General features: G+C 51.0%; 1 protein-coding gene across 1 annotated transcript in view; it reads right to left on the bottom strand.

Moving 5' to 3' along the window:
* Nucleotides 1–293: 293 nt before the first annotated feature.
* Nucleotides 294–12,119, bottom strand: part of LOC104829948 (rho GTPase-activating protein 39-like) — a 41,029-nt gene continuing 29,203 nt past the window's right edge. Inside the window, exons 5-10 of the mRNA XM_010564523.1 lie at nucleotides 11,690–11,779; nucleotides 5,249–5,322; nucleotides 3,542–3,741; nucleotides 2,547–2,638; nucleotides 1,813–1,982; nucleotides 294–1,389 (exon numbers count right to left, since the gene is read on the bottom strand). Of these exons, the coding sequence (XP_010562825.1) occupies nucleotides 1,195–1,389; nucleotides 1,813–1,982; nucleotides 2,547–2,638; nucleotides 3,542–3,741; nucleotides 5,249–5,322; nucleotides 11,690–11,779 (821 nt within the window). The 3' untranslated portion in view covers nucleotides 294–1,194. The remainder of the gene's footprint in view (nucleotides 1,390–1,812; nucleotides 1,983–2,546; nucleotides 2,639–3,541; nucleotides 3,742–5,248; nucleotides 5,323–11,689; nucleotides 11,780–12,119) is intronic.

The following is a 12,119-nucleotide window of genomic DNA, read 5'->3' as shown; positions in this document are numbered from 1 at the left end:
ACCAAGCATTTCACAAGCACACAGCAATGCTGCTGCTCTGCCTGGAAAGGCATATCTGAGCACAGGTACTGTTGAGGGCCTTCCCAGCTTTCTTTAGACCTGGGCTGAACCAGAAGGGTGGCCAAAACTGGTATTCAGTCCCCAGCAGAGACTGGGAAGGATGTGGTACCAGGACGGGTGGGTGCCAGAGCCATGAGGCTGGTCTGAGCATGGCCCTTCAGGAAAGCCGGTGTCAGCTCACTTTGCCCGTAGCAGAAAGGAGCTGCAAGGCCGCTGGGGTTACCCCTCCAGAGGATACAGCCCTCGTTAGGAGGATGCCAAAGAGGTTGTTTATCTGTCTGTTGTCAGGTGCATGGCCTTCCTCTTGTCCCCAGCTTCCATGGCATGGGTGGGTGCTAGTTCAGCTCAGCACAGGGCTGGTCCCACATGCTAACCACATGCTGCTGTGCAGCTCTGAAGCCGCCTAAAGAAGGTGAGGTGGATGATGTGTGGATCTGGCCTGCCAGGGCTCCCAGCTGTGGGATGTCTGCCTACCTGCCCACCAGCAGCAGAGGCTCAAACATCTCCTCTCCCTGGGCTGCAATGTGTTTCCACTGACCAGCGCAGTCCAAGGAACCTCTCTGCCTCAGCGAACCCACCCGCACCTTCACATCCCTCTACCCACAGCATCGTGGGGTGTCAGAACAACCCTCACACCTCCAACCAACAGTCTGCAGAGGTGAACCAGGCTGGCTCCATAGCACTGGGATTATCCCCAATGAGGCAGCATCTCCCCAGGACCAGCTTATGCCACAACACAAGAGTGATGTCCTCCTACCTGAAGCCAACTCTGCCTCCAGAAGGGAGATGGAGAGTCTCACTGCCCCAGGCAGCGGTTTCTCACAGATGTCACAGCCCTTTCAATGAGCAACCAGTCCTGTGGCTCCAAGGGGGAGGGCTGCTCCCCTCTGACACACGCTGGAAGGCCAGGAACCACTGAATCTGGCCTGGCATGCCCAAGGACTTCCTGGTGCTGAACAGCTCGAGCCTTCCAGGAGTGTCTAGTCCTTGTCCTTGAGGTCATATGCTGGGAGATGCTCAGGGGCTAACCCAGGGTGTGACAACAGCAAAGACAATGGAAGAAACCTAAGTGGAGAAGACTTCAGGCACCCAGCAACTCCCCAGAGCAATGTTTTGGACGCCAGGGCCAGCGGCTCAAACCAGCCCTTTGATGAAGCTCGTGTCCAAGTGCACTATCAGCATGCGAAGAAAGGACATTTCTTTGCGTGTGTTCTCAAAGATAATGCGAGGGTCGTCAGACTGGCAGCGCAGGCAGTTGGGGGCCATCACCATGGCCAGGTTATTCACATCCATCTTCGTTCTGCCCACATTTGATGGCTGAGCAAAGATCTGCAGATAATAAGACATTCAGCTGGAAAAGGGCAAAAGACTCCAAACATGTGGCCTAAGAAGAGGTGCAAGGAGAGCAGAGATGTGGCCTCCCTAAAAGACAGTGCCCCAACAGCCACACGTTCATAGGGGAAGACCACTATGCTCCGATGTAGCCGACAGCGTGGGAGCCTCAGCAGGCAGGGAACATCTTGCAGATCTCAACCTTTGGGACCAGGCCCATGATCTACAAGATCAGGAATACCGTTTATTGCTCCCATAAGGGACAAAGGCAGCAGACCCCCCTCCATCAATCCCACCTTAAACAGGTGAGAGGTCCTAAAACCCTGCCGATGGCCCACCACAGCTGTCCCACTAACTGTGCCCCATGTGCTCCAGGCTCTTGGCCAGCAGCAGGGGCGCAGAACTGCGGGGGCTGCCTACCTGCAGGAAGTGTATGAGGTAACACAGCACCAGTCTGTTAAGCTCCGGCAAAAGCTGCACCACAGCCACGGCAGCATCAGGGTTCTCATAGTTGCTGATACACTCTTTGTAGAACTGCTGGGGGATCACGGGCTCCTCCAGCTCCCGATACCAGAGCTTGAGGAGAGAGGCTGGGCAGAAAGCAGGGTGCATGAGAACAGTTCTGGTGAGCTCCCCACCACCTTCAGAGGCAAACTTGGCAGCGAGACTCAATGCCCCAGGAAACAGAGGGCAGAGAAGGTATTCTGCACTTGTCCTGTTTCACCTTATTTCAGTCTTGGCTCTGAAATTCTCAGGCAGCCAAACTGGCCAGTTAGAGGGAAATGCTGGCTCTTATCTACCTGCTCCTCCAGGAAGCAGCTCTGGGGCCGCCTAAAGGAGAGGTCAATGAGACCTTGGAGCTAAAGAGCTGCTCCTGAATGACTCCCAGCTGCTCTGCATGCTGCCCAGCTTGCATAGCCTCACTGTGCTGGCGCCAGCTGGAGGCAGAGGTTCCCCCACCGCCCCCCGTATTTTTATTATGGGTAGTATTTGGAAAGGCAGTGGAAAGGCACAGAATGAAAACCCAGTTAGTGAAGACAGCCTGGGTACACATCCCCAGGCAGCAGCACACCTCCTGGGCTGCTCCTGTACCTTCCCCTCTGCACTGTACCATGGCTGAGGCTGCAGCACACACATCTGCTGCATTCCCATACCTGGGATGTTGGGGTCACTGAGGCTGCTTGGGATTCTCCACTGATCCACCTGCAACTTCAATGCATTGACTTCATCTATGTCACCAGGTATCCTGCAAACAGAGACACAGCAAAGGTGCTTCAGAGAGTGAGCAGTGCAACGTGCCTGGTGTGGCAGCTGGCCAGCAAACCGTGGCTCCAAAGCTGCTTCTGGGGCCTCAGGGAGAAGGGAGCATGCACCAGCAGCAGCTACAGAAGCAGTTCCTCAGAGAGAATGCATTGCCTGTTTTTAAACACAGCTTTCAAGTGGGGGTAGAAGAAACGCTTGTCTCCTTCCCACTAGCTCAGACAGCAACTATCATTCTGTCCTCAGAAGTGATTATTTTCTGTAACTAGGCCTCTCTGCAGCATGTTCAGTCCAAAGATAAGAAGCATCTCTGGCTAAATATACCAATGTATTAGAAAGCCTTACAATGCAAGGTTGAGTTCTTTTGCTAGCTACCTTAAATCACGTTTAGCTACTGAAAAACTAACACAAATCTTAAATAATAATACTAAAAAAAAAACCCCAAAACAAACCCAAACCAGAATCTCTTATGTTCACCACACAGATTCTTTGTCTCTCTTGACTCCTCAGCATCATCTTGTGCATCATCAAGGCTGATGAGCTGCATTTGATGAACTGCTCTGTCAGGGACCCAAGAGCTCATCCCTTGCCCGCACTGGCCAACTACTTCTGTTGAAGTTGATGAAAGTTCAATGCCTTGCCTGGGTACGTGCTGTCCTAAGTAGTTCAAGTCACATCTATGCTGTCCCCTCTGTGCTAATGCATGCAAATAGGCTAATGCTACTTTAAGAGGTGATTCCTGAACCTGGGAAAGGTCAGGTTTTGTCCGATCCATGGCAGAGTGCTATTCTCAGGGAAGAGGAAGCACTTGGAAGTCAATCTTGACCTCTCCGCTTTGAGGACTGACATGTGGGTGGCTCAAAAGTAACATAGCACCCCAAAAGCTCACCTGAAAATCCCCTCCGTCTGTTCTCCTCCCAGAGCCAGGACCTGCTGCGATAGCTGCGTCTGCACCCAGGGCAGCTTGTTACCTGGGTACATGTCCTGCTGCCGCAGCATGATTTCCTCCAGAGAGCTGCCGAAGAGCGATGGCGTCACAATGGCATTCCTGGCATGCATTATCTCTTCCACTGTCGGTTTACGGAGGCCCTGAGGACAGAGAAGAGCTCAGTGCAGCTGTGGCACAGCCAGCCCACACAGAAACAGTGACCTGGGGATGGTGGTGGTGAGCGGCCAGGATGGAGAGGGCCGGCCATGCACATGGACACCTCGCTGGCCTCCTGGCAGCACAGTTCTTGCTCTGCAGCCTCCACCTCCTAAAATCAGGGTGGGGGTTGAACTCATCAGGCCCAAGAGGAGCAGAGAAGCTGCTGCCTGTTGGCAGGAGACCACTTTGGAGAGTTTGGGCTGTTTTTGCAGGGATTCTGTTGCCGTGTTTTGCACATGTGGGAGGCTGCTCCAGCTGTAGCTCTACCTGCTGGTGTTGTGGGAGGAAGGATGGAGCCCAGCCTGTCCCAGCTGTGGTGAGGTCAGCAGAGGGCATGTGTATACCAGCCTGGCACTGGGTGAGCGCTTGGCCACGGGACAGCTGAAAAACAGCCTTTTGAAGACGGGAATTCCAGGTATGTCCAACTCTAGGGAAAGCTTTGCTCTCAGAGGTGCTAAAGCTCTCTGAAAAGAGGGCACCAGGACCTGTTGCTTTTGAAAGATGCTGACACTTGAAAGGGGCTTTGAATCTCCCCTGGCAGAGATTGAAACACAGAGCGCTGTCACAGGGGTGACAGGCTGCCCAGCATGGTGGCCATTCAGCAGCATCCCCACAGCCAAGTGTGAGTGTGACAGAGGGAAAGCTCCTGCTGACCCCTCAGAGGGTGGCAGCCACCGGGGTTGCAGTTGTGTGCTATGTGTGTCTGGACACTTCTTGTCCTGCCCCCGCAGGGATGCCAGGAGCCTTCACCCCTCCTGAGGTATTTAAGCTATTTGCTCACTGTACACAGAGTCCAGATCGCAGGAAGGCCCCAGAGGGATTTGCAGAAATAAAAGACACCCCGATCTGGCTCAGAGACCTAGAACGGACAAGGTGAGGCTGCCTGCCAGCTTTCACAGCCCCGCACAGAACCATGTGGAGGAAAGGGAGGAGGGGGATTTCCAGATAACACAGAGCACAGAGGCTCTCCTCTGCACCAGCCATCTCTGCTGTGTGATTTTTTGAACTGGGAATGAACAACTCTGCAGTAAACCAGCTGCAAGACCTGGCCCATGCAAGCTCTCAGTGGCAAAGGGAGACTCTCCCCTCACCTGAAGAAACCTAATGATGGGCAACCCCTGCACAGACAGCTCCTCTTACCCTGGAGACAGGTAAACATCAGGTTTGTCCTCCTCGTCCCTAAGGCCAGGGAGCATAGAGCCATGCAGCTGCCAGCATGTCAGCCACTGCTGTCTGCCAGGAGGATGGCGGGACCTGGGCAGCAGCCTTCTCCCACACATTCATGGAGAGACGAGCCCTGAGCAAGCCTCCCCCACTAGCTCTATGTCCATTTCCCATCACTGAATCAGCAGTGACCTCCGACAGTCAAGGGGCTGATTGCTCTGGGACCTGGGAAGCAGAGTACTGCTCGGGCAGCCTACAGGTCCTGGAGCAGGGGCAGCCACTCACCTTTTTGCCTCCAGTGACGGCTACTTTCTGGAGTTTCCGGTAGCAGTATTTGGCGTAAGTGCTGATGGGCAGACCTGGTGGGAAGGAGAAACCAGCAGTCAGCCTGCAGCGCCATGCAGCCACCACACCAGAGCCCTTCAGAGAGCACCAGCACAGCAGTGCACACCAGCACAAACAGCCACCCCCCTTCTATGCAGCCTGTTGTGCGGGCAGGGTAGAGGGACTGCAGAAACCTCACACTGAGCACCCCAAAGCCTCCTGGCCCTGCAGCCCTGTGGCAGGCAGCGTCAGTGGAAGTAGGTGCTTGTGCTTGGAGGGATTTGTCTTCTGAGTCAAGACTCGTAGCTCTGCACCTCCCAGCTCCACTCCTGCAGATCTCCACCTCTCGCAGAGGCAGCCTGACCCTGTCCTGACTCAATGCAAGGTGCCCGTTCAGCATTCATAGCCCAGGCATGCATGCAAGTGTGAGTCCTTGTTCCCGGCGGCATGGCTGGAGTTATGTGGCTCACAGACACAGGGCTGGGTGTTTACATATTGCCAGATCTCAGCCAAAGAGCACGCAGAGCCAGCCTCCTGCCAGGAAAGATTTCAGTGTTTTGAATAAATTGTTTATGATTCAAGAACTGCAGTCCTGGACTATGAGAGAGGAAGCAGTAGAGAAAGGCGTGTAGGGCCAGAGAGGCAGCACCAGCACCAAGAGTGAGCTCAGGATGCAAGGAGAGGTGTGGAAAGGTGGCAGAATCTCTCTCATCTTCTCAAAGCCCTGCAGAAGGCTTCCTCACTCTCCTGCCTGCAGCCTCCTCCAACCCAGTGTTGTATTGTGATGCTCAGGTGTGCTCTGCGATACAAGGAAAATCACACACACCAGAGCTTGGTGCAAAAGCTGCAGCCCTCTGCAAGAATGGCTGCTCCGGTTGCACTTGGTTCAGTGAACTCTGAGGGCGAGCAGAGCCAGGATTCACAGAGCTAATCCCCCCGTGACACCAAGAGAAATGTTTGCACTGACAGAGCACTGATTGCTGGGAGAGTTTTTCCAAAACTGTTGGCCTTTTGTTCTTTTTCGAGTCAAACCCAAAGTGCTTGCTGAAAGCAGTGAATAGATCTGCCCTATTTGATTCCCTGCCAGGCTTAAAGCTTGCAGCAGAGTTCAAAATACTTGTGGCTTTTAAAATCTACATTCTGGTCAGATGCTGCGTATTTTAGATCAGCCTTTCACATACCCTGTGGCTTAGGTAAGCTGGTCAGGAGCCTGGAGTTCCTCAAATCCTCTCAAAGCAGAGGGAGGACAAGCTCTACCCAAGCAGAACAATTCACAACGGTGAGAGCTCCACTTTCCTCCATTCTCCTCTCAGCCAGCAGACAAACCATAGTCCTTGGCTCCCCATGACAAAACAAGCACCCCCTGCCTCAATCAATCTGCTTGACAGCTGGGGCGGAGCCTCTCTGTAACACTGGAGCAATGCCAAAGGAAGTACAACAGCATCCCCCTCTCCTGCAGGCAATGGGAAGGAAAGTAAATTTTAAGAATTTCTCTCTCTTGGGAATATCTAAAGCAAAATATTCCCTGAATGCAAAAATCCTGCTAATCCCAGGCATGATTTATACTGGAAATGTCTAAGGATTAAAGAAAAAACCCAAGGAGCTGCTTTGTGATGCTTCGTTATTCCAGGTTATGGCTTCTGTTGTTAAAATGTGCAGACGCACCCAGATGTAAAGTGTCATCTGCTTCACGAAGGAGGGAATGGCAAAAAGACTGCACTGTGTCTCTGCATCACACCAAATATGCGGGAAGCAGCACATTCAAAACCAATAATAGGAAATGTTTTTTCACACTGTAATTAGACCATGAAACCATAAGCACCCTAAGAGTTTAACAAGGTTTGCAAAGGAACTGGTTGCCTTGAAGAGCCTGCAAGGCTGATGTGTGTGCAGCAGCCGGACATGTCTACTTGAAGCCTGTTTTGTACTTTCCCAGAAAGCTCTCCAATCCTGGGAAAAGCCTAAAACCTACATCCTGCCGTTTCTGCAGAGAGGCGTCCTGCTCCCAATGATGACCAAGCTGCAGCCTCTGACCCAGAGGAGACTGTTGGGGCCATGAGTGGAGCCAACCAAATTTCAAGCAAATAAACTGAAAACTAAACTTGCCCTGCCCCATGCACGAGGGGCTGGACACATTACTGCCCATGGACCTGAATCGCCAAAAGAGCAAAGGGAGCCCTGAGGAATATGGTGGCTAGCACTCTGCCACGGCAGGCACAGAATGAATGGCTCCCGCAGGGGCTGACACCTTAAACATGCAGCGTGCAGCCTCTCTGCCATGTAGTAGAACTCAACCGCCCCAATGCGAGTGCTCCAGGCTCCCAGCACACATGCAGAGTGAGATGGGCAAAGGAGATGCAGAGAGGCTGGGAGGCAAGCAGTGAGCTGCAGAAGGAAACGTGAGGGAGAGAATTTAGCTTTAGCCTCCGCTTTTCCAAACAAGCAACTTGACTCGACCGTCTGGCTGTTTTAAAATGCTCAGCTAGAGACCAGCTCCTGGCATTTAGCTCATCACGCAGGGTCAGTTCTCCTAACAAGCAGGCCAGGTACTCCCTCTGCTCCCCAGCTCACACCCTTGGTACAGGGACGGGCAGCTTTGCCCGCATGGCCTGGAAAGGGCTAATACTGAAGACAATTCCACTTCTCTGAGCACACCATGAATCTGTGAAATCCAAGTTGATCTGTTATTTCCTGTGGTACCACAATAGCCCCAGGAGCTCAGGAACAGAAGACTACTAACAACCCACACAGTGAAAAACAGTTTGCAGATGAAAATATTCTTCCATGTGCTGGCTTAGAAACATATGTGAAGAGCTTCTTAAAGAACCTCTGCTTTTATAACAAGTTAAAATCTAGGCGGGGCACATGCAGGAACATACCTTCTGGAACAGACTTAAACACTCTTCTGCCAAAAATGTCTTAAAAAATGCAGCAAACAACGTGGATTCAGAACCCTGCCACAGGACACGTATTTTAGCCCAGCAGAAGCTGCTGTCTGAGTATTTCTCCGATCTACGGTGGCCTCTCACAGACCTCAGCCTGGCACAGTCAGAGGACGCTCTCAGACCAGGGCCCCATCCTGCTGTGCTCTTTAGCACAGGGGTAGGTGCCTCCTGAGCAGCTCAGCTAGGCTTTGCACCAGTGCTGCTCTCCTGGCTTAGATCTGCCCAGGCACCCCTATTTTATGGCAGTGTTTCAGCCCCTCTTCCTCACACCACCGGTGTGTCCTTCTGCATCCCAGCAATGCTGCTCCATCACCATTCCCTACGTGGGAAATGCCGTGCTTTGTCAGCCCAAAGGACCGTACGGATCAGGAACCTGCATCTGCCACCAGGAGGATAAGAAACAGATACAGGATGTCTGAAAAATGAGTATTCCCCTGCAAAAATTTCCCAGCTAACAGCAGATGGGAGATACCCTGAGGCAGTGCTGCATCTGGACCATTAACCATCAACTGACAGACCTCCCTCATTTGAATTTGTCCCATTTGTTCCTAAACCTGTTATTCTCCTAACCTGCCGACTCTTAACGATTTAATTTTGTGCTTCAGGACAGAGCGCTCTTAAGCCTGCTGTCCAACAACAAAACCAGGCGGTTTCCAATTCTTCCGCTACGACAAACAATGAGAAAATTTCTTCCTCTTGCTTTCCCCAGGTGACCTGCAATTTCTTTCAGCCCGCTGACCTTTGCCCCTCCTCTCTCCTCCAGGTCCAGCTCCTGTGGGGCTTCCCCTGCTGCACTCATCAGCCCTGGAGGGACCATGGGCAGGACATGCAAAGTGGGCACAGCTCTACTATGGCCGAGTGCTAGTTTGCTCTTTGTCCCTTTTCTACAAGCTCCTGATCCTCTGGTTTCTTACCACTTCCCAGCACAGTGTATACACATTGCTGGAAATCTATATACAAGGTGCAAAATGTCTTTCCCACCCTGAAACAGCTATATAGGAGCCTGCTGCTGCACATGCAGTTAGGGATGTCTCTCCCATGTATAATACTTTGCTTTTGTTGACACCATCTCTGCTGCTTGATAGCTCATTCACCCTTGCTAGATCCTTCTGCACCTTTAGTTTTACAACGCTGAGTAATTTTGTACCAACACTGAGCTGCCAGCTCATTATTTGCCTCCTTGTATAGACTCAAAGCCCAGCTTACATTCCCGCAGGATCAGCAATCCTCTTTCTGAAAACACATGATTTATTTCTACCTGTTATTCTTCTGCCTTCCAATGGGTTATTGATCCATGAAAAGATCTCACACCACCTTCATATTTCATTTACTCACAGAGAATTACACTAGAAGATGAAGATTGCAGAGGTAAGCATGGGAAACTTCAAAATTATTTCTTTGGGTGTGTGTCAGATGATAAATGTTTACTCACCCAAGTGTTTACTTACAAGCCTCTGCACTGAAAGAAGTGCGTGTGTGTGTGTGTAATCACTGCTTTAACTCCATTTTTCACTGAAAGACTTAAATACATCTCTACATACCTCTAATCAGTTCTGTTTGAAGACAGTACATTTAATTTCCTTGTGGATTTCTCTGCTAAATTGCTGCTACATCCACAAGCATCTAAGTATTTCAGAGCTACTAATGAACAACTTCTCACATTTGCCTTGCAACTTCAGGGAGCTGCATTCTACCCACCCCTCACATGTCTGGCAGGCAAGGCCAGTGGAGTAGACATAAGCATCCTGAAGAAAAGCCTGACCTTTTCAGTCAGCAGCAGATAGAACCTGGCGTGTTCCTGCAGGATCTCCCCTTACTTCAGGTGCAGCTCTGAGGTCAGGCCCCAGAAAAAATCCTCAGTGTTACCGGTCACTTGTGAAAAAGCTGGTTCAAGTGACCTGCCAGCCCTCCTGCCTCTTTTGCTGCACCCCTCGCCATGTTTGCAGAAGCCGGCAGGAGCCTGCAGACCAGCTCATTTATTCTAAAGCTCCAGTTCACTGCCAGAGCAGGTCTTCTGCGTGCCAGAAAGCAGAGAGGGTCCAGCAAAGGGAATAGTGTGTGACCTGTCACCAGAGCCCCATCTGAGGCCACACAGGCACTTCTGACTTTCAAGTGGTTCGTTCTGGAAACTCTATAAAGCTATCCTGGCATGTCTTTTTCATAATATTTCATATATATATATATAAATACATATATATTTTAGATATATTTTTTAGTTTTAGGGAAAAACTATCTCTATCCTACTAAGCACAACTCCAGCACATGCAACATAGACAAGCAACTGCACAGAAGAGCCTGCTCAGCCCACAAGACAGAGCACACCCTGCCCAAAGCAATCTCCGGGGAGTTGTCCCATGAAGATATCAAAGTCCCTCCGAGCACAAGCAAAGTGACTTTTCAAAGGCTCAGAATGGGCTGAACTCTCCAGGGCCTCAACAGGAAAGGAAAAAGACATATCCCTACCAGAAATATAATCCCTCTGTGCAATTTCAGGTCTCTGCTCCAAATCCCACTGGAGACAGAGAAGTGATAGACACTCTTACAGCAGGGGCTGTGACCAAGGGACCTCCTCAGTCACTTCCCAGGCTTGCAGCTGCTTTGGGGGAGCAGTGACACAGGGAAACCACTGCAGGAGAGCGCAGCTGCCATGTCTGCACAGGCATCAGGTAGGGCTCAGCAATGCAGGGAGCTGGACTCTAGCTCTCCCAGATTAAAAATACCAAGGCCACATGATATAAACTGCTGCCCGATACAAATTCACAGGGTTGGCTCAAGTTTCCTGAAAGCCATATAAAAAAAAAATTGAGTAGACTTTGTCTAGCAAGACTTTAGCCAGATAAATTATTATTCTGCAACCAGTAGTTAAAACCTGAGGCTGGAGGAATATGTGAGCTCTTGTTCATTCAGCAGAGATGCTACTGCAAGCCCTGAACTGCAGAGTCCAGGAAGCATGGACAAGAGGAAGCCACTACTGGAGAGAAAAAGGCAGTGCTCTTTGCCAGGTATCAGTGTCCTCCCTGAAGGTCCTCAGGTTGGGTGGTGGTTTACAAAATCCACTACTACAGTTGAGACAGGTTCTTTTCAACACGCTGGCTTGTACGGCTTTTAGCACTGGAATGTGCTATAGAAAACTCAGTGGCATACAAAGACCAGTTGAATTACAGCCCCAGGTCTGCATACAAATTAAAATCCCTTTTCTCATACAACTGTGAGTGAAAGGGGTCCAGACCTGCCGCCACACTGCTACATGTCCCACTTGCTGCCCAGCTGCCACCCACACTGCTGATCCATGCTCTGGTCAAACCTCTCACACCAGCCACCTCCAGTAAAATTTTGCAAATCTAAGTCTATGCACTTAAAGAAATGATCTGATTTTCAGTGGAGCTCAGCATCCCCGTCTGTCTGAGGTCAGTGTGGTCCTCCCTCTTGGCTCCCTGCATGCTGTGCCTGCCTTTACCTTCATCCTCAGTGTTTTGTTTTCTCTTTTTCCTGGATTTTGAGTTCTTCTTGTTTTTCAGATCCACAAGCTCCTTGATGCGCTGGGCAACTGAAAATTCAAAAGAGGCTCTGGATTAATAATGTGGAATGATAAAATACCAAATCCCAGAACTGCCCTTAGACATGGTAGCCAGCCTAACTCCAGCATGAGGAGGTCTGCTTGGGCAAAGGTCCTGTACCACGGCCAGCTCTGAACGCATCAGAGTGAGGAGCCCAGAACACCACTCAACTTCTCCAAATGGCCAAATAGTTGAGAAGGGGCTCCGGGCAGCAAGCTTATACCTAGACAAACTTACTGTCTAAATACCAGCAGAAGGAACAACCCACTCAAATAGTTCAGATTACTCCTCCTTGCTGCCTGGACTCTGGTGCTGGCAGGGTGATTTTTC

The sequence above is a fragment of the Haliaeetus leucocephalus genome, unplaced genomic scaffold, assembly GCF_000737465.1.
Source record: "Haliaeetus leucocephalus isolate CR32 unplaced genomic scaffold, Haliaeetus_leucocephalus-4.0 Scaffold182, whole genome shotgun sequence".
NCBI classification, from domain to species: domain Eukaryota; kingdom Metazoa; phylum Chordata; class Aves; order Accipitriformes; family Accipitridae; genus Haliaeetus; species Haliaeetus leucocephalus.
This window is presented reverse-complemented; position numbering and strand designations above follow the sequence as displayed.